Genomic DNA, 23,072 nt, shown 5'->3' with positions numbered 1-23,072 from the left:
GGCCACGTCTATAACGGAGCCTTCAATCTGATAGAATGGTGTAAACGAGCAGCCATATGGCTCGCTGCTATTTTTCATGTTGAAAAAATGACAAATTTTTTTATTCAGTTTCCACCAATATAATTACACTGCATAGAGAAAATATACTCTGGGATATATGCACTGATTCAGGGCACTTTTTTCAAATCAACCAAATTATTATGTACTGACTGAAAACTCATTTTTTTAATTCTTTTGAGCCAGTGAAAAAAGTATAAGTGCAACATATAATTAAGGGCAAAAAGCAGTGCTTTGGAACTCAGAATTGGGTTTATTCCATTTGTGTGCAATGGATTTAAGATATAAAAATTTATTTAAATTAATGTCGTTCAATGTTTTCAAACAGATCAGAATAATAGGTATTCTGTACAGGTTTATAATCCAGTTAAAAATACTTTGGCATGAATTTCAGCATATGTGTCCTAAAAAGTGACTTCATATCTCTCTTTAATTAAATCATGTTTAAAATACCAAGAGGGTGATATTTAAAGGAACTACACTATATAACTAAGAACAATTTTGTAAAGAAAAATTGCCTTTCTCCTTGTTTATCTCTACTATTTCCTTATGTTGCTTCTGATTGTTCACTACTTTTCTTGGATGGAATAATAACGATGTGATCCACTGACATAGTACTCATCAGAAACTTTACTGCATTGTTAGTCTTATGTACGTGTATTTTCAACTTAAAAAGCAAATTTGCCTGTTATTTTATCCTCAAAACAAATAAATATTCAGGAATAGCTAAAAGAATTGCAATTCCGGATGCGCATGCTATGGTGAACCATAGGCAAATCCAGAAAACGAAGGAGGGGAGCTTGCTTTTATAGAAAAAAAGGACGAGGAGGGAGGGGTTGTTCTAAAGGAAAGTCGTCTGGGGAAAGCAACAGCTCACAGGGGCAACAGCTTCTCATTGGCTGAGCTGCAGCGTTTCTCATTGGCTGGGCTATTGCCAAGGGAGGAGAAAAATCTTTCTTCAGCAGTGAAGTATTTTTACTTCCTGTGGAAGACACAAGAGTAGGCCTCTCCTTGTTTGGACTAGTTGATGATGTATGATAGGGCGTGAGGGTTCTTCCTACAGGCATTTCTGACTGCAGTTTAGTTAACAATGTTTCTTTTATTAATTCTCACAGTATGTTATGTATGTATTCATATATATAATATAAATGATATCTAATATATATTCTATCTGTATATACTTATAACCACCCCCAAAGCTTGCAAACATATTTCTATAAATATTTACTGATTAAAACCTTTTCAATTTTGAGTTGACTCCAGGAGAATCAAAGAAATGCAACATAAAAATCCTTATAATACATATGGAGTGTAAAGATTACCTCTCTCCCAACTACAGGAATGGAATTCATTTTTTTTACTGAGTTCCTTGATAATGAAAGAAAGCACTAAACAGAATAAGTCTAAATGCAATTTTACTTCTAATATTAATAAATCACACATACTCGATGAGATGCAGTTTTAAATGGTTCTGTATGACTCAACCTCTCTATCAACATAAAGGAATTCAATAGAGCTAGGTAAAAAGGATTTAGTTGGAATTCTCAAATTCAATATTGGGTTCTCTTAGCTTACAGAACACGATGGGCAGAGCGCTTTCTCTGCTTTTGTTCCACCACTTCCACATCCTGTTTATAAAAGTTTAATTTCAGTGTAATTATAGGAGTTAATCCACTGAACAATAAGTGCCTAATTCCACACATTTTCTTGGTAACTCAGGAAAAAGTCGACTATGTCTTTTGTGACTATATCATAGTGGCATAGTGATAATCATAGAATGACCAATCTAATCAACTATCTCCTTTACAATGGTTAGAAGAAAGATCCAATTTATTAAAATGTGAAATCACAGGCAATGTATTGGTCATGGTCTATGAAGTATAGTCATCTCTTAATTATTTGAAGCATAGAATAGAAATTTGCTCTTTATAAAATTATTTTTAAAGAGGAGAAGAGCATTTCTAATAGTGATTTCCCTTCTTCACATTATTTTCATATTAATGCCTGTCAAAGGCTTTGAGTCAAACAAATGTGTTCAAATCTATAATCAACTACCAGTATGATGCTGGAGAAGCATCTCATCTGTAAAATAAGAGTGATATTATTACCCTTCTGGCAGGATTATGTGAATTATAAAGGAAATGAGATAAGCTTTTAACACGGTACCTATCACAGAGTAAGTACTCAGTAAGGGGGGATTAGAAAAACATTCCTGAAACATTACACTAATAACAAAAGTGACAACAAGAATAATGATACTGCAGTAAACATTTACATGAATTATCTCACTTAATTTTAAAACAATACCATAAGGTAAATACTACTGTTGCCCCCATTTTACAGATGAGGAAAATCAGACTTAGAGGGCTTAAGAAACTTAACGTCACACAGTTAATAAAAGATAAAGCAGACGTTGAATAAGTAAAAGTAGTGGCTATTCTTATCATATTGTCCTCATCATCACCATCTCAACCCATCCCATAGCAGACTAGGCTGTAAAAATGAGTTCTTGGGTACTTCCAAAGATAATTGCCTCCCCTTGGAAGGAATCCAGAACAAGCCCACATTAAGCTAAATTCTGCATTAGAGTGGGCTGTTATACAGTTGGGAGGATTTATTCCAAGCACCTAGAAGACACATGAAAGACGAATAGAGAGAATTTGTCAAGTTTTCCTTTATCTTTAAATATATCTCAACGCAATGAAGGAAAAGAGGAAAAAGTCATTTTGTCTGTACACAAAGGTATTTTTAAACACCATGACAATTAGCTCATCTGATTGTCAGTCCCTAGGAAATCAAACACAGAGTCAAAGATAGGTATGCACACCTCACATGAAATATGACCCACATTGTTAATGAATGATAAAAGTTAAGGAGATATTAGTGTAAATGTATGAGCCTACAATGAGGGGGTTGAAAATGAAAGGGTAGTGTTACTCAAGTTGAATTCTATAAAGGTCTTTATTCAAAATTATTCACTCAGTACATTTCCTCTGTCTATATAACTATTAAAAATAAATGTAAAGTTGCAGTATTTTGGATATACATTAATAATGAACGTACATTTTCCTAACAAAAATTTCAGTGACTTATGATCATATATGTGTAGTCATTTTAAAACATTCATATAAAAGATGAAAATTAATAATTTCACAGAAACATCATAATATTTTCTTTAAGTAAATCACAAAAAAACAAAACATACTATTAATATAAATACATTTTCATTATTTTTTCAAAAACCTACATAAAATGTTCCAGATTTTTAGTAATAGGAATTTGTAATATACTTCAAATGACTTTTAACGTTTATTTTCATAGTTGTCATCAACAGAGTCAGACATTAAAAGTATGCTATGGTTTTTCTTTTAATCCAATTTAAAAATATGACTGTTAAGAATACACGCTGTTCACTAATAAATATAGAAATAGTGTAAAAATTGGAAGAATTAAAACTCTAGTTATACTTGGAGATTTAATATCCAAATCGATATTTGGAAGACTTCATACATAAAACCAAATACCAGTCAAGCATTTCATAACAAGACTGTTAATGGAAAATCACTCAAATGTAACATCTGATGACTAGGGAAACACACCCGCAGCCATCAGATTGTCGAGTTTCCACATCTCAGTACTGTACTACCTCCTACATGACAATCACATTCCTCCCATGCTATGTAGGAATGAAATCGAAAGCAAGACCTCACCACCCCCAACTACTTATCAGCAATCCTCCTTTCACATCTTGACATACTTCAGAGTATATTTCAGATGAAGATCATGGACCAGGAAGGATATTCTTTCAATGGACTTATTTCCCCTCTTGTTTATCATATCCTCTTCATGGGGCTCTCCGACTCAAACCTGGGCAAGCAATGAAGGAGGAGAGACAATTGATTAAAAGGAATGGGACAGGGAAGAAGCCAGGGATTTTTATTGCCTAAGAGACTCTATATTTTAAATAGTCACTTGAGTTTATATATGCCCAGTTAACTAGTCGTCATCTTTCTAGCTATGATTGTTTTAATTAGTGGAAATTGTTTTAATTACAGTTGAAGCCCAGTTGAAAATTTGGGGCCCCTTGCTGTTGAGATGAAATGTGGAGTCAGAAAGATCCTGGTTTCAATCTCTTCTTATACTCCTTCACATGTAGCTGGAAAGTTAGTTAGTAGCTGTGAGCCTCTGAGTTGAGATCCGTAACTAAGGATGACAATACTTACCTCATGGGACCATTGTGAGAATTCAGATGTTTAGTTTGGGCATGACACTTAAACAGTGGTTACTGTTATAATTACTTCTACAGGGTACTACTAACCACAACTGAAGTCCAGGGTCCTGGTGGCTGTGCTGAGGACCTGCAAGCCCCAGTCACCTTTTATCAACCTCTGATTACCTGTCCAAGATCTCCTTTGTCCCCCAAAGCTGTCATTCTCCTCTGAAAGTTTTCCTCCTTCCTCACCACAATCTGTAAAGCTAGGGTAGACCTTTACTGCTAACCATTTGATTAAAGTTATTCACACTAAGGTATGAATAAGCCTTAGCAGAATTGTGGACTCTTGCCTTCTTCAACGCCCAAATAATCTATCATTGAGATGTTGGGGGAATTTTTCTCTCTATGTAAGGGAAAGCTCTGCTATCTTAAAAAAAATTAATAACACAAGGCCTAAACATAATAATGAACTATTTACCAGTATAATTTTAACTCCTCCATATTTTCTGTATGGAAGAGTTCTTTATAGGGGCAAAAGTTAGCCAAATGGATAACTGTTAAAAGAACCATAACCTATAAATACTATTCTGTTTTTTACAATTCACTGAAGTTGCTCTTTTATTCTCAGAGGAAAAATGTCAGTTCCTCAAGGATAGAGATCTTATCCGTTTCTTCATGGATCTATCCAAAGCACCCAGAGGAGTGGATGCTCAAGAAACGTTTGTTGAAAGATCAGGGAAAATATATCATTAAACTCTTGTCACTCTTTAGAAACTTGCAAAAATAAATAAATAGATAAAAGCAACCACATTTTGATTTACTTAAAAATCACACAAAAATAATATGTCCCAAGTATTGTGTTTTTATTAAAACCTGCAATTTTACTGTGGAAGTTAATGAGGCCCGTGAAGTAGACGACAGTTGGAGGTCCCACAGCCAGTTGGCAAAACCAGAACTGACCAGTCACATTTCAAGCCAATCTATGAAAAAGCTCTCCCTTCTGTGTCTGCTCAAATCTTTATTTTTCCTAAAACTCTTACAAGGAAAAAAGGGGAACGAGTCTGGTTCACTCTCTCTTGCAGACCTTTGAAAAATGCAAGATTCCCAGATGCTTACCGGAAATGAGAAAACCTTGAACCACACCACTCAAAGCAGTTAATATAATTGCCCTAACCCTGAGTTTAGCAGACTTACGCAACTGGAAAATTTTGTTCTTGAGCATTTGTGAGCGCATAGATTCAGGGAAATAGGCATCTAATACTACAGGAATCCTTGAAGTGTCTTCAGGATGAATATAATATTCAGAGTCACGGAGCGCCTCACTTCCTCCTCCGGTCTCACCTCCCTTCGCTCCCTGCATCCCCCACAGCTGGTGCTGGGAACCGCGAACGGCTCGGAGCTGGCGCGGGCGGGGGCGGCCACTCTCCGCGGCAGCCTGGGGGCCAGAGCCAGGAGGCGGGTGGAGATGAGGCGAGGCGAGGCGACGAGCGCCGGCGAAGAGCTTGGACCAGAGCAGTTTTCCTCCTGGATCTGTCAAGCCAGACCTCACGTGTAGACGAGTAGGATCAAAGGAAGGCTACGTAACCAGCGGCGCCCACTGAGCGCAGCCCAGACGTGCCCCCAGCCGCAGGTGAGTCACCCTGCCCTCCTCCCCAGCCCCGCCTCGTGTCCAACAGGTTGGCCAGGGCGCGGCTCCAAGGGGCCCTGTGGGTACACTTCTAGTCTCACCTGGGCAGGGTGCTTGGCTTATCTCTTTGCCATGCCGTGGTTGCTATTCAAACTCCTGCCCCAGCCCACGCCTGTTCTAGTCCTTGTCTTTTTGCCTTCCCTTTTCCCAAAATGAGAGCTCCGCTATGTGACAGGGACCGCGCTTGCCACACCTGCTCTCTGGGAAACTTGCGGCGACAAAAATGGCTAAGAAGGGTACACAGTGCCCCCACACGCGGCGGGGCTGGCAGTGGTGACCCCTCGTTCTTAGTGACTCCCTGGGATTTCCATTAAAAGTCGTCATTAATTATCCTTATTTCTCAACCAGGAGGTCAAAACCTGAGGGAGGAGAGAGAAGAAAATGGAGCGTGAGTGACAATCAGACTAGAATGAGAGTGAATGGGAGCAAATGCTGCAGCCCCGTCGCCCAGAGCACCGTCCCCCACGTGCTCACACCCCCAGCGAACCCTCCCGGGGAGACCTGTGAAGGCTCTTTTAAATAAAAGAAGACGGAGGAATACATATCCTCAAGTTGAAAGGGACTCAGCCCGGTTACCACTTCCGTCTGCTTTCTGAACTTTTCGTTTTGGTCTCCTGCGGGCAGGAGTGAGTCTTGCCAACCCCCTTGCCTTTGGCTGAGAGTCATCTTGTCCTCCTCCGCTCTAGGCTTCCCTCCTCCCTCCCCTCCCCACCCGCTCCACCCCCCTAGTAGGGAGGCTTTCAGTGCCTACACCTCCCGAGCTGGGGACCTCAATTACAAAGTTGGGAGGGAGTGCGTAAGTCCGGGAAGGTCCACGGCGACCGGCAGCGTGCCCTGCGGCTGTCCTCGGCTTGGACCACACCTGAGCATCTCCCTGGGCGCGACCCCGGCTCTCCTCCCAGCCTCCGCGCTCAGGCACCCGTGCGCTGCTCCCGCGCGCTCGCAGCTCCACAGCGGCGAGAGGGGGAACGAGGACAAGGGGTGGAGAAAGTCGGGGTGCGCGGGTGGTAGGCATCTCCCTCCCCTCGGGAGCCCGGGAAATCCCGGCCGCCACCAGGGGCCGTGCCACCACCCTCGCGGGACCGAGGCTTCCGGCGCGCCCCCAACTTTGTGGCACCCCCAGGCAGCAGCGGCTGGGATGGAGCTACCTCCCCGCGGCCGGGCTCCGCCCGACTCACCGCTGGACAGCTGCTCCCTGACCTCGCTGGAATCCAGCGTCTTCTGCAGCGAGGGCGAAGGGGAGCCCCTGGCGCTCGGGGACTGCTTCACGGTCAACGTGGGCGGCAGCCGCTTTGTGCTCTCGCAGCAGGCGCTGTCTTGCTTCCCGCACACGCGCCTTGGCAAGCTGGCCGTGGTGGTGGCCTCGTGCCGGCGCCGCGGGGCTCTAGCCGCCGTGCCCAGCCCCTTGGAGTTCTGCGACGACGCCAATCCCGTGGACAACGAGTACTTCTTCGACCGCAGCTCTCAAGCGTTCCGCTACGTCCTGCACTACTACCGCACCGGCCGCCTGCATGTCATGGAGCAGCTGTGTGCGCTCTCCTTCCTGCAGGAGATCCAGTACTGGGGCATCGATGAGCTCAGCATCGACTCCTGCTGCAGGGACAGGTACCCTCGAGGCGCGCAGCGGCTGGGCGGGGAGGCGGGTGCGGTGCTACAGTGGAGAAAGGGCGGCACAGGCTTTCCCCAAGCCTCGCTCAACCCAGGCCTAGAATGCCTGTGGCCTCTCGTGAGCTGGAAGCGGGGGCGCTGGGGAAGAGGGCGGCTGGAAAGCATCAAAGCCAACTTTTAGATTGGAACTCCTTCGAGCGAATGTATGCCAATTCATTTATAAGGCAAGGGAGGTCAGGCCTGTAATAAATATTTGGTGACTGAATAAATGAGTCAGAAAAGCTATGTTCCAAAAGATGCATGTACAGGGATGTAGGTTTCAGTATGGAGCATTATCATTTATCAAACCTAGGACACTAACTTGAAAAACCTGGACAGAGAACTGCTTTAAATACAGAAGATAGAAAGTTGTTTCCTTCACTGTGAGTGATGGTGGGACTTTGATGATGATTTTGCTATTTTCTTGCTATTACTACCATTTCTTCATGAACACCTTTCCATTACACACAAAAGAGTTCCATATGGCCAACTTCTGTTCTTGTTAGAAGAAAATGGGTAATAAAATGCATTAATCTGAAGTTACTTTGCTATACATAAATTCTTTTTTATAAATTGCTACCGAGAAAGTGTCATTTTAAAAATAAGCAGGAGATAATCCGGGTAAAATAGGAATGGACATTTTCTGCATTTTACTGAAATAAAAGGCATGACCTCACTGCCAAGTTTAATTCTCGTTTTACTTCTGCATTTTAAAAAAGTTAAACTAATCACCAAGTTGTCTTCTCTAAAAGATACTTCAGAAGAAAGGAGCTGAGTGAAACTTTAGACTTTAAGAAGGACACAGAAGACCAGGAAAGTCAACATGAGAGTGAACAGGACTTCTCACAAGGACCTTGTCCCACTGTCCGCCAGAAGCTCTGGAACATCCTGGAGAAACCTGGGTCTTCCACAGCTGCCCGAATCTTTGGAGTCATCTCCATCATCTTCGTGGTAGTGTCCATCGTCAACATGGCCCTGATGTCAGCCGAGTTAAGTTGGCTGGACCTGCAGCTGCTGGAAATCCTGGAGTACGTGTGCATTAGCTGGTTCACCGGGGAGTTTGTCCTGCGCTTCCTATGCGTGCGGGACAGGTGCCGCTTCCTGAGAAAGGTGCCAAACATCATAGACCTCCTTGCCATCTTGCCCTTCTACATCACTCTTCTGGTAGAGAGCCTGAGTGGGAGCCAGACCACACAGGAGCTGGAAAACGTGGGGCGCATCGTCCAGGTTTTGAGGCTGCTCAGGGCTCTGCGCATGCTAAAGCTGGGCAGGCATTCCACAGGTATTCAGATTTCATTGATTCTTTTTAATTTGCCGTTGTTTGTAACATTAGTGCTTTGACCACGGTTGAAGGGAAGCACTCTCTGAACTGATTTTCAAAATTAGTAACTCCCGTACTTTATCCAACCATGATTTCCAAACAGGTATTGGAAAGCCAAACCTTGAAGTTGTTATCACAGGTATAGAGAATAAGATGTGTCTCACACATTTTCCTTCCCTAAGACATTTGAGAAACAATTTGACCATTTGTTAACCTCAGTTTACCTTGACCTAGGGCTCAGAAGATGTACAAAAATTAAAGAAACTCTGCTTCTAGAAAGTTCTAGATAAAATATGCATAAACAGCACATAAAAATATACACATAAATTATATATAATATATAGGGACGTAAGTCAGTTTCTCTTCTGTGTCCAAGGAAGTGCTTACCACACATGTTTCCTGGCAGAAGAAAAAGTCAGTCCTCCATAGACTTCTCTGGCTTTGCAAAGAGAGATGACCAGGCACCGGTGGCCTTTCCATAATTTTTGAAGGAGCAATGGAAATATCTGCTTTGAAAGAAAGCAGAAGACACCAATTAAATGTTTCATCTAGTATCTGAGAATTTTCTTGTCCCTAATCTGGGATGCATGAGAGAGAGATGGTGACAGGAATTAATTTGCTTTTTGTGTGTATCATAAAACCTTGAAAATCTAATGAACATTCTCCCTAGAAAAATCTCCACACAACACACAAACCCAATTGTACATGAAAATCATAGTCAAAGTCAGGGGAAATCACATAAATCCACTAAAAATGATCCTTGCATCCCAAGGGCAGTGATTCTCAGTGGCTGGCCCTGCAGCCGTTGGGTTTTCTGGAGTACATTGTGTTACCTTATGTTTGACTATAATGAAAATAAGAATCCCTTGAAAAGCTTGTTAAAATGCAAATTATGAGCCCTGATCCATAGAGAGTTAGATTTTAGTATTTGGGGTTGGATCCAGGAGCATACATTTTAACAAGCTCACAAGTGACTTTGAAATAGGTGGTCCTACACTTGGAGAAACACTGCCATATTAATACAATGCATATTAATGCAATACATCGGAATACAAATAATTTGGCTAACAGTTTTTTAACTACCTTATTTCCTGAGATATGTTCCTGACTGGTCACCTTAAAGAAGGTGATGGTAGTTGTCATCGGTAGTTAACCTCATATGGATTTTTTTCCTGCATCTCTGAGGTAATTAGGACTTATCCTAATATAATTTTGGTAGCGTATCTTCCTAGCTAGTCTCACATACCAGGATTTGATAATGGGGTTTCCAACAACTTTTCAAAGTACCACTCTTTGTTTTCTGACAAACATAATAGGATGCTTTCTTCTAGTATTTATAAAGTCTTCACAGGATTCAATTTAAAAACACCCAGTAAAGACTACATTTTTTTCCCAAAAGAAAGAAAAAGAAAATAATAGTAATTTCCACAATGTCACCTCTTCAAAGGTTTTTTCACTTCTAAAGCAATATAAAGTTTTAATAAAGCCTTAATTTATTGAAAAGACATGAACACTTGAATAAATATTTGACAATTTTATCTTAAGCATTACATTTAGCAAAATATGGACATAGATGTCAGATTACCCATGTATTAACTATAAATATAAATTGAGAGTTATTATAAAATGGCAGCTCCTTGGGAGGACAATGGGGGTCCAGACTGCCTAGATTTAAATCCTGGCTCTGTAGCTTTGTAGTAGATATACTGCCTCTCTGTGCTCAGTCTCGTCATCTGTAAAATGGCATAATAATTATGATATCTATCTCACCTTGGTTTCTGAGGATTATCTGCGTTAATAGATGTAACATGCAGAAATTCAGACCACTTTGTGTTTCTTTACAAAATTGTTTAGAACATTTCATCTTGAAATAAGAACAGTCTCCCCAAGCACTATGCTTTTCCTCATATGCTGTCAATTTATTTCAGAAATGCAATTCACTACAGAAACATCAGGCCAGTTTTCTAATGGGTATTCTAAAGCTATTCTAAAAACTTTTCTTTTGAAGTTAAACATCAAAGTTAATGTTCATTCATCTTTAAAAATAGCTGGTAAATAATTAAAGATAATCTCAACATTTTAAGAACAAAATTCAAAATAATGAGAGCACAAATAGTGTTTTAATGTAGTTCAGATAGTCTCGACTGAGTGAATAAAAATTTTAAAATGATTCGAAGAGGTACTGCTTTGGATTTCGGTGACAATATCATTATGACATCAGGTTGATGTGACTTTAAAATGTAGGTACACTTTTAGCAATATCTCCCCACTGTTCAGGAAGATGCCTTATTCAAATCATAGACCCATTACAGGCTCATCTTACTCTCCTGAGGCCTTAGTCTTTTCAGAGAAGGGATTGGACTCTCCTGAGTCTGTCCCTCAGGGGCTCAATGAATCAGAAGTGGGAAATCCACGAATGCCTCATAGCGAGTGAGTTTCCCAGTGGCTCCAGTCCCCCATGCCTCTCTGCAGTGGAGGAATATTCCGTACTCAGGTCTGTCTCCTCATAAGAAAGCAGAAATTCTTGTACTCAAGGGAGATATTTCCCTACGGCTTTGGTATTAAGGATCAGCATTCCAATGGGTGTCATGGGAGGTCAGGAACCCCTCCTGGTAAACCTCTAAGAATGTCCTCTGAATGTGCATATGATAGTCTCATGTCAGTATTGTCACTCATGCCTAGCTTGTTTCCACTGCGTCACTTCATTCTCATGGTGTACATCCTTTACTGCCTCTGGCTTTCAGATAATGATATCCTGATTGTATTAAACTTTACGGAATGGCGAGAAAAACAGACACATAAAATATAAGGAGACAGCATAAAACTGGCATTAGAAAAGTGTGCCGAAGGAATGCATTGAAATGCAGGTCTGACCAAGTGAGTCCTCCACATGCAATGCTGCCAAGGCCTCTCATGGTGTAGACTAAAGTATAAATTCCTATCATACATCTCCTGTCTGCTTTTTAGTCTCATCCCTCACCATTTCTTTTAATAAGTAGTGGTATTTAATAAATACATAAGTGAATGAATGAATCTAATTATATTTCTTTCTATCCTCCTCAATCTGGCCCCATCAACTAGACTATGAGCTTCCTGAGGACAAAGATTATGAATTATCATCCATGTATCCCCAGAACATTGCCCAAAGCTGGAGACATATTAGATGTGAAATGCGTGTTTCTCGGTGGATAGCAGGGATAGAAGAGGGGAAGAGAGGGAAGGAGGGAGGAGGAGTGGAAGGGTGCCAATGACTGACAGCGGTTGTTCTGTTGCAGGATTACGCTCACTTGGGATGACGATCACTCAGTGTTATGAAGAAGTTGGCCTACTGCTTCTGTTTCTGTCTGTGGGAATTTCTATATTTTCTACTGTGGAGTACTTTGCAGAGCAAAGCATTCCTGACACAACCTTCACAAGTGTCCCTTGTGCATGGTGGTGGGCCACAACATCCATGACTACCGTGGGATATGGGGACATTAGACCAGACACCACCACAGGCAAAATCGTGGCCTTCATGTGTATATTATCGGGAATCCTTGTCTTGGCCTTGCCTATTGCTATTATTAACGACCGCTTCTCTGCTTGCTACTTCACCTTAAAGCTCAAGGAAGCAGCTGTTAGACAGCGTGAAGCTCTGAAGAAGCTTACCAAGAATATAGCCACTGACTCATATATCAGCGTTAACTTGAGAGATGTCTATGCCCGGAGTATCATGGAGATGCTTCGATTAAAAGGCAGAGAAAGAGCAAGTACTAGGAGCAGTGGAGGAGATGATTTCTGGTTTTGAATTCACTTTGATTTTATTTACAAAAGCTTGTGTAAAAGTAACTCAATTGATAAAGCCTTGATATGGATGTCTGTATACTGCTGAGGAGTCTCTTTTGAGTACTACCTGTGTTAATTTTTGCTGATACATTGCTTGGTCTGCTAGAATAGTTCACATCCCCCAAAACAACTACACATTGCTTTGACACACCTGAGCCTCAAAAATTGCCATTTAACACAACCCAATACAACTAGACCAATATACACATGTCTGAATTGTCAAATATAAGATAATATTGCAATACCTCCAACAAAGTTAAAAGTTTTATGTATCACTAATGTTAACAGATTTTTGCAGCACTAATTTTTAAAAAAATGGAAGTTAAACTGCATAGCCCAGTGAAAAGATAAGTGAACATTTAAGAACACAGTGAACAACTTTGCAATTTAAAGATATTTTCCAAGTAAATAAATCAGTCTTTTCTCCATCAGTTAGAGCTGATGAATATAACAATTGGCTTTTCAAGAGAAAATCCTGATTTGATGGTCATAGATGGTGTCCCTTTCTTCCCTCTGGTGCATACTGCTGGCTACAGATGGACTGAGCTCTGTATTCCCTCATTACTCTTGGAGGTGGGATCCTGAAAGTGCTTAGACTGCGATAGAAGAGTAATGCACAAAGACTTCGAGAATTATCCATCTTCATCCTCCCCACTGAGGGCAATATGTGGAGTACAAAGCTGATACCTCTGAGTACTCCATGGAAATTAGATGGTCTTAAAAAATCTCATTATTGATATAGTGTTCAAGTTATGTCTTTAAAATCATGAATATGTAAATGGGAGGTAGTGAACATCCAAAATTTATGCACTGAAATTATTAAATAGTCTTATTTCATAAAATGATATGTTGAATGATATCACTGGATGAACTTGAAGATCTTTTATTTGTCAACAAAAAATATTATGGATAGCTCTCTGATTGTTGGGGTAAATAGCAAATGTTCAAAGTTTGCACGCATTTGGACAGCATTTTGACAGTAGTTCATGATAATAAAATTCCTAGACATTCTGTTACATAATTAAAGCCAAGAGTTCTAAACCTAAGAATTAGTTTATGATTCCCCAAATTCTAGTAACTGTGATTTTTAAAACTAAGAATAATATGGAGTATCTCTTGGGGTCATAGTGCCCCAATAGAATGAAAATTGGTTCTTGGAGGGCAAAAATATCTCACTCTTTTTATTCATAAAACGCATATATATATGCAACACATAAACAGTTATAGAGTTTATCTATGGTATTAGAATTTCATGGGGTGGGAAATTAGAAAAAAATGCCTAAGAGGCTCCTTACCAGGGTTGGGTCATGATAAGAAAGAAACATTGAGAAACACTGCTTTAATATATGGTTAGACCATATTTCATCAATCCTATTTAAGATACCCTATTTTTGTTTCTTTTGAAGGAAATTTCTTTTTTTAAAAAAGCTGGCACCTGAGCTAACATCTATTGACAATCTTCTCTTGTTTCTTCTCCTTCTTCTTCTTCTCCCCGAAGCCCCCCAGTACATAGTTGTATATTCTAGTTGTAGGTCCTTCTGGTTGTGGCATGTGGGGCACCGCCTCAGCGTTGCCTGATGAGTGTTGCCATGTCTGCACCCAGGATCGGAACCTGCAAAACCCTGGGCCACCAAGGCAAAGCTCTCAAACTTAATCGCTCGGTCACAAGGCCAGCATCTAAGACACCCTATTAGATCATGAACAAGAGAGAAAGAAACAAAGGAAGGAAGGATGGTAGTAAGGAAGGAAGGAGTTCCGAAAGAAAGGAAGAGGAGAGAGCAGGCTATCGATTGTAAGATGCCATTGATTGCAAAATGCATCTAGATTTTGAACATGTAAAAATTTTGAATATGCTTCCTAAAATTAATGAAATATTATTTTTGCTACCTCCAGTTTTCTGGTATGCATGTTTAAGCTCTAAAAACATTTTCATTGATGGCATGAGTTTTAGATTCTATGCTAAAGTACTTTAATCCATATGGCTTGCTTCCACTTCTCCCAAATATTGTGAAAGATTTAGGAGATATAAGTAGAAATATAATAAATATTTTCCCTCTTACACAGTTCACAGGTTCTAGAGCATGGCATAGAGCCACTAGTTCTAGTATAAATCTCTCCACAGTCCAAAGGGGAAATAGAGTTAGACACAGGAGGCAAATTTACCCTAACTTTCTAGAACTCTCTCCAATAAGAATGGGTATTCTGATCCAGCACTGTGCTCTGTATTCATCATGTATTATGTCACTTTATCCTCAAAATATCCCTATTATACAATTACTATTCCTATATTCTTCTAAGTATATAGTTTATATATTTATTCATTCCACAAATATTTATTCAGGATCCATCCGTGTGCTGGGCATTAGAGATTCTTTGTTAAACCAGACTAAGTCCTAATCTCTTGTATTTAACATTCTATTTGAGGGTGTGAGGGAAGCACAGATGACAAAACTGAAGCATAAAAAGATGAGGTTTTTGTTGTTAGTGCTATTGAGTCCATTCTGACACCCAGCAACCCTATGTAAATACAGCAGACTCCAGAACCCTGCCCCATTCTCTTCTGCCATCCTCTCACTTTCTGGCGCTCTGTCAGACAGTGCTCTGCTGCTACTCATAAGGTTTTCGTCACCACTTTTTTGAGAAGGGGGTGTCCAGGTCCTTCTTACTAGTTTGTCTTATTCTAGAAGCTCTACTGAAACCTCTCCATCATGGGTTACCCTGCTGGTATTTGAAATACTGGAGGTGTAACTTTCAGCATCACAGCAACATATGGCCACCACGGTAAGACAATGGACAGACGGGTGATGCGGTTCCCAGACTAGCCACCAGAGCCGGCTAGCAAGAGGAAGTTTGGCTGAATTCACGCAGCCCAAACACAGGTGACAGAGCCAGAAATAAATCCCAATCTGCTGGACTCTGAAAAATGATACTCCAAAAAGTCAAATTATAGATTTCACTATTCTCACACAACCTGTGTAAGGGATTCACTTCCTCGGCAGGCAAGCTAATTTGTTGTGGATAGAGAGGTTTAATATGCCTTAAGAAAAATATCAGCTTATTCTCAGAGGTGGAATGGTGCTTTTAAGGAACAGTTGTTGTCAAGCCTTACGGTCATTATACCAGATAAGGAAAACATTAACTTTAGAGTAATTAATAGTTGGAAAATGAAAAAAGCTATGTGTGTTACATATATATTTTTATTTTTCCTACCACAGAAGATTCTAAACATGTTCTTCACAAATGTGGTGTGTTGTGTATAAATTTTGTTGAGATGTGGACATTTCAAAAGAAGTTTTTCAATTCCGCTGTTTAGTCAACTTTGCTGTTATGTGAAATATCAGGGTACTTAATCAACAAATGTACATATAGGCAAAACAAATTTAAGTAACAAATAAAGGCAGGAACTCTGTTAATTTTATATCCCATCATTTAAAAAATATTTGACATTTTTCACAAATCTAAGAATTCTTGCTATAAAACTGTTTAATTTATTTGGAAATATAAATAATGGAATTATCAGCTTTAAGCTATTTAGAGAACACGAATTAAAAACATTTGAGTACACAGAGCGCCCAGAAGTAATGCTTGAGTATCTGGAAGAGCAACTTTAAGAAATTACTTAGATATCTCTGGTAAAAGTGGTATCATGATCATGTTTTACTGTTTGTTTTCTATATATACAAGGAGTTGTTGCATCCTTTTAATACAAATTAATATTAAATATAATGTATTCAATGCACAAAGAAATTAACTGAGGTAGAAATCTCAGAGCTGTGTTTCCTTGTGGAATTCTTACTCTCATTAAAATCTTTTGACTAGCTCTTGCAGAAAATATATATGCTTGCCCAAGTTATCTGAGCAAAACATTATCATTGGGTAAGCGTACTGCTTTGACAAACATTTCCAGTGATACATTTTGTTAACATGAAAAGCCTACTCTTTTGAAATATTAGCCTTGAATATTTCTGTCTTATCAGTCCTTCAGTTCAGGTCCAAGAAGATATTGTTTGGCAAATGATGTGCTCTAATGCTTCCCTGGGTGATTTTCCTTTGCAAAGCGCCCCCACTCCCAAATGTCTCGCCAAGCCATATTGATATATGGAAGAAAAATGTCACAAAGAGAAAGCTTTCCTGATATAGTCCACTGGAAAGTGCTTACATAGTACATCTTTAGAGGTAGTGGGATAACCTGGGTACTCACTGTCTTCATGTCTTCACTCACCTTATATTAAAATCACTCCCTTGCTTACCCCCTCAACTCCATTGCCTCTCTCTTCCTTCCTGGTATTCAACTGGTAAAACCCAATTAATTAAATCCAATCCAGTGCCTACTTGTGCCTGCCCCTGGAGAGCTGGTCATGATTACAGAAAAAAACAATGTATGCTAACTGCTCTCGTTTTACATTTATGCCTACCAGCCCAAATGGGACGTACGGCTGCTAAGCAATCATTCTGCACTCCTGAATTTATTCCCTCTCTCTAGATAAATATAAACCTCTAACACCTCCTTTGATTCCACTTTCACTCAGAAAATAGAATCAGAAGAGATATTCCAAGGGCCGGCACCCACATTTATCCGCCTACCTCCATCTGTTCCTATTCATTCTGCCTTTCCTCCTCTTACAAGGGTTGAACTATCCACACTATCCCTTCTCTCCAACTCTAGGACATTGCTTCAGAAAGTCTCTCTCCTCTCCCCACTGTACTATCACCTTTTCCCTTCCCTACTGGATCATTCCATTCAGCACAAAAACATGATTTAATTTTTCCAATCTTAAAAACAAAAACAAAAACAAAAGCAAGCAAACAAACAAAAAACTCTTTGAATCTACTCTGTCCTCTAAGAAACACCCCATTCCCTGTTCTCCTTTATGGCAAAACTCCTTGACAGCATTTTCTATACTTACTCTCTCCATTTCTATATTCACTTTTTTTCTCCTATTCTTCTCTAAAAATCCACTCAAGTCAGTCTCTCACGCCTACATCTCCTCGAAAACTTTTCTTCTGCAGGTCAGTAATTACCCCGTCATTGCTAAATCCAACTGTCAATTCTCAGACTTCATATTGCTTGATCCATAATTAACCACAAGGTTAATTATAGACTTCCTTGAAATACTTTCTTCACTTGACTTCTAGCCCACTTTCTTGACTCCCTCCATCCCATTGTTCAGTCATCTTTTCTGTTTGAGGTGGTCAATCAGGACTTAATCCTGAGTTCTCATCTCTCTATTTACATTGCTCCCTTGGTAAACTCATCCTGTTCCATGGCTTAAATACCACTGACGCTTGGTCAAGTCCCAAATTCCTATCTCCCCTCTCTCTTCCTACATCATCAGATTTGTGTACATAACTACGTATTCAATATCTACACCTGGATGTCCAATAAATATCTCATGATTAGCGCATCCAATACTAAATTATTGATATTTCCCCCAAACTCCATATTAGTTCAAGCCCTCTGAGAAGCAAATGGCAAGACAGTTGATTATCGTAATATCTATGATGTGCAAGAAATTTAGTGGGGGGAGAAAAGGCCTGTGAGGGATAAAGAGGAGCAATCTAGAGAAGGTGGGAAGAACCTTCAGACCATGGTGCGGATCTGACACCTGTGAAGAAGAGGGAGAGAGGAGGATTGGGTAAAGAGGATCTCTGATAGCAGCCCAGTTCTAAGAAAATTTCATCCAGGTTGATGGATAGTCCTGAGCAAATGTAGCCCATTAAAGAGTCTCACCTCTTTTAGAAATGGGACTGCATTAATACCTCAGAGGGCACCAGCTTGTGCTGTCAGTCAATCATGCTTCCTTCAGGAGGAGATCCGAGCAGTGCATTTTCATGGCAACCACAGTCAAGCCTTGGAACTGCATGGATCTGCTTCGGCATGCATGTTCAGAAGTAGCCCCTCCGTGGATCCCAAGGTCCTCTCTTTCTGAGGAGCAACTTAGAAAAGAAAGTTGGTGGATGAACTAGAGCATTCGTTGTTCCAATTGGTCTTGAAATAGGAGCTAGTAGTCATCCTCTCCCTCCTCCATTGTCCACAGCACCCCCATTACAGCACATTACCCCAGCATCCCAAAAGAGTTATACAGAAAATTCTAGTCTGCTTATATTAACAACAGAAAAAAATTTATATCCTAGAAAACTCTTTTAACATTATTGTGTACTGAAGTGCACCATAATTAGTTATGCTGCACAGAATTGTCATTGCCATGCCACAAAATTTTACTCTTGAACAACAGCAAAAAAGAGCATTAATGAAATGATATTCCAGGGGGATATTTCAAAACAATTTAAATCCCATTTTATTCATTTCTGAACTGGTAATCTCACATTCAGTATGCTTCTGTTTTAACGGACACTATTAATAGTCCAATGATTCTGAAAAACACTTTCATGTTTACATATTAACTTATGTAAAGTCACTGAGGTAGCTAAATACATTTAGCTTTCAACAACACGATGCAACTAAATCTGAAATAACAGGGAAAATAACTTGACTTCTCGATTTCCGCTTCACGTTCTAAGTTGAGCTACATTTCTTCCAATTATACGAAACCTTTGCCTTCTTTAGAAGGTCTATGGTCTAAAAAGCTTCATAAGTTAAAGAAGATAATGGTAATGTGTGTATTTTCTACATTATTCTATTGTTCAATACCCAAATTATTTCCAAAGAAACGGTAATTGAACGAAGTTTTGACAAGTTTAGCACACGGGCGTGTATGCGTACGCACACAGAAATAAAAATGGTAACAAACGTGGTAACAATGGTAACAAAAAGGGTAACAAATGTGATTTTGAAATTATGGGAGGGAAAATGTTCCTTGACATACATCAATAATCACCTCAACACTTCACGCCGGATATGTAGATAGAATTTCAATCCTCTAAGTAAGAAAATGAAATCTTTAAAAAGCAATTTCAGTTTCTCTAAACCAAGACAATTTTCTCGAAACCATGTCTTTATACATGTCTTTGCTCTACAGCAAATGTTTTATCTTAGTCTATAATTATTATTGTCAGCTAATTCTAAATGGTTCACGTGAAAATAAAAGACAGTTACAGTTGCTAGGGAAACTATACTTTGTAGGAAATCCATTTCAACAGACCTTGCTACTGAAGTTAAAAAAATACCTTCACATACATAGTATCACCTTGACCAGAGGCCAGCAGGAAAAGAAAGAAAAAAGAATAAGTGACTGAAAATGTAAAAATAAAAACCTTTCTTCTACCTTTGACTATACTCGTAGCTTCTTTCCTCACATGAGCTAATTATCTCTAAGATTTCAAACAAAGGAAAATTACTACTGCCTGCAAAAATCTCTATGTATAACAGTGGAATTTCTTTTTTAACTTCAAAAATAGACTATTTAACTTTATAATAATAATCTTAAGAAACATACTATCAATGGACATTTGAAAAATTCTCTAACTTAACATTCTTTTACTCTCTCTTTTTATTTAATATTCTGTATATACTATTTTCCACACAGACTAATAAAATATACTTACAAAATAACTCAAAGAAACCAATTTGTTTGATTCCAAAAGCCTCAACTCATGGACAAATAGATCCTATCTCTCCACTTGGCATTCATCATATTATCTTGTAAACAGATCTTGTTTATTTTAGCAGAAATTTCAGAAGACATATTGGGTAATTCAATTAGCAAAATCATCTTTCTCACCCATTGCTGAGATGTATTTTCTAGAATTGTTTTGCAGAGGACAGAGCAAGAGGTTTTTATTTAATTTCATCTGACACCCTTTCAAGAACATTGTATATATGCAGAGAGAGGAGGTAGTTAACTGGTACCTACATGAGCAGAATAATTTATGATCTAGAAACAAAATAGTATCATGGGTCATTTTGTCCAATTCATATCAGAATTGGCAAGGACAGTATAATAACAGCCTCTTACCACCTTCTTTCAAATTTCAGACTGGTCGATTTATGGATCAAAGAATGAGTTATAAAACACATACATCTTGAAGTCAAATAAAAGTAGTTTTTATAAAACTAATATTGGAACCATTTTTGATACCTGTGTAGTGTTCTTCTGTGTTGCCATTTTAATACCAAAACCAGATCTCTACTAGAAGTAATCACAGGGCTCTTAACTCCCAGATTTGGAAACAATTTGAATTATTTTAACATACAAAGCGTGTTTTTTTTAAAACCACAGGTCAAAAACCATTGAAGGATGATGAAATAAATTGAGTTGTGACCATTATTTTTAATGGAGTGGATGGAATACAATGAAATGAAGAAGTAGAGTAGAATGAAATGGGACAGGATGGAATATGAGAAGATAGCATAGCATAGCATATACCATATTGAAGCACATCTCACAAGTCCTTAGCAAGAAATTGCAAAGAAACTCTGCATTCAATTGTGAGAGCATCAGGAGAGGGACGCAGAGGGAATGTGCTGGAAGCATGCGTGGGCTAAAGGACTACTTATCTTATTTCTTGATTTTGTGGTATATGATTGTGTCTATTAGTTAAGATTTCACAAGCCAATTTTATGTCAACATAATTTACAGTCAGTTGTGAGCCAGGACAAGCACATTTTGCCTGCTATTGGCAAAATCATCTGTTCCAAGGAGGTTTTCTTACAAACTTTCTATGTAATTTTTGAAAGATTATCAGTGGTATGACAGTCTCTTAGTTGATGTTAATAGTAATATTTTAACTGAATGGACACAAATTACCCATAAAATGGATTACATTATCATATTAAAAAACAATAATGTGAAAATTACAGGACATGTTTAAGACCTACTGCTGGAACTTAAAGTGTAAATAATGATGATATTTGAAACAAAAGATCTCTCTAAGCAGCAAACTACTCCTTCATTTGAACTACATACTAAAAAAAAAAACACTTGATGACAGATTTAGAGTATAATTTTATTAAATGTACAAACCTCAATAAAAATAACAGATTTCAACATATTAATTTTAATGATATCCCTGCAAAGGAAAGATTAAAACTTCAAAATTGAAAAAATAATTGGAAATACAGCAAACTGCCTTGTTGATGTCCCCAAAATATTTTCAAAGAAAAAACATTAATTTACCAATATAATGCCCTAATTTTCTATAGCTGCTAATAAAAGAAGATATTTTTACTTTATTTAGATCTTAATTAAGGACAAAAGAGAAAATAAAATGACTCACACAACTTTGCAAAGAATTCTTCCTACGGTAGGTATGGAAATGGAATGTTTGATTTTTTTAAATGGTGTATCAGCTGACGAATTCAAAACTATACTTCCTAGTGATAACACAATATCTTGTGTTTTTTCCTAAAATTAATTAAACTTATTACGTCATCCTGAAACGTACCGGTTGTCTCACAAAAAGTCTCAGAGAGGTTATGTTAGGAGACAATCTGCCATGCGTCTCTTGCATTTCTGCATATCTTGCAAACAGAAGCACTGATAGCTTTGTTCCAGAATATCTTTTCAAGGATATCTGCATAGCACAAAATGTTGGAAAATAGAGATAGTGTCTCCCCTGAGACAGAGATAGATTTGTGTGATGCTCAGGATAATAAAGATAATGTCTCCCTTTGAATCAAAGGTTGGACATATTTACTTAAAGTCTTTTAAAAGATTAGGGTTTTCAAAACTCAAGTTCTTCAACTGTGACACATATCCATTGCATGTGCAACATTGACCAAGGCCACCTCCATGTCACCCTCATGGGACTTGGGAAGCAAGAGAAATATGAAGCTCATGCTGCCTCATTTGCCATGAGTAATAAAGGCCTTCTTCTCTGTCCCAAGAGTCTCATGTCTTTTGCCTGGATCTTTGAAACTATAGCAAGCTAACTTGTTAATTTACAAAAAGGGCAAAATTTCAGACACTTCACAATTCTTGACAGATTGTGAACTCAAAAGAGAATTTCATGTTTTTCTAAATGTAAAGTAACCATGGTTGGCGTATATTTTCTACTTGATATTTTGGTAATAAAAATGATGATTTAACTGGCATTTTAAGCATTCTTTATGGGCTAAGCTTTTGGAGGGAAAATGAACAGTATTGTCAATATACCAAACATATGTGGAGGCTTCCAAAAGTATTACTGCTATGGCAAAGAAGAGTCAATGTCATCACCCTATTCCCACATGTTCCCAAAATATGTGGCATCAAGAATTGATTTTGAATCAAACAAAATTAGAAATATATTTATACCTTATTTCTGTCTCAAAATTTTAATCATTACTTTATAGAAGAAATTGCTATTCAAAGCTCTGCATCAATAATTGAGTTAAACTTCACCTTGAGCTTAAAGAAAGTAAATTATTACAATTCACTCAT

The 23,072-nt window shown here is 38.7% G+C and overlaps 1 protein-coding gene and 1 long non-coding RNA gene across 2 annotated transcripts; one reads left to right on the top strand and one right to left on the bottom strand.

The window, feature by feature from the left end:
* Positions 1–2,999: 2,999 nt before the first annotated feature.
* LOC138915428 (uncharacterized) lies at positions 3,000–7,273 on the bottom strand. The gene is made up of 3 exons (XR_011421354.1): positions 7,136–7,273; positions 5,465–6,316; positions 3,000–3,924 (listed from the first exon to the last, which is right to left on the bottom strand). It is a non-coding gene; the product is annotated as an uncharacterized lncRNA (long non-coding RNA).
* KCNV1 (potassium voltage-gated channel modifier subfamily V member 1) lies at positions 5,703–16,570 on the top strand. The gene is made up of 4 exons (XM_014728155.3): positions 5,703–5,900; positions 6,306–7,562; positions 8,357–8,886; positions 12,201–16,570. Exons 2-4 carry the CDS (start codon positions 7,096–7,098, stop codon positions 12,710–12,712), a joined length of 1,509 nt encoding a protein of 502 aa, XP_014583641.2. The 5' UTR covers positions 5,703–5,900; positions 6,306–7,095; the 3' UTR covers positions 12,713–16,570.
* The last annotated feature ends 6,502 nt before the right edge of the window (positions 16,571–23,072 follow it).

Source organism: Equus caballus, chromosome 9, assembly GCF_041296265.1.
Source record: "Equus caballus isolate H_3958 breed thoroughbred chromosome 9, TB-T2T, whole genome shotgun sequence".
NCBI lineage: Eukaryota > Metazoa > Chordata > Mammalia > Perissodactyla > Equidae > Equus > Equus caballus.
Note: the sequence above shows the minus strand (reverse complement) of the source record. Positions and strands in the feature narration are given on the sequence as shown.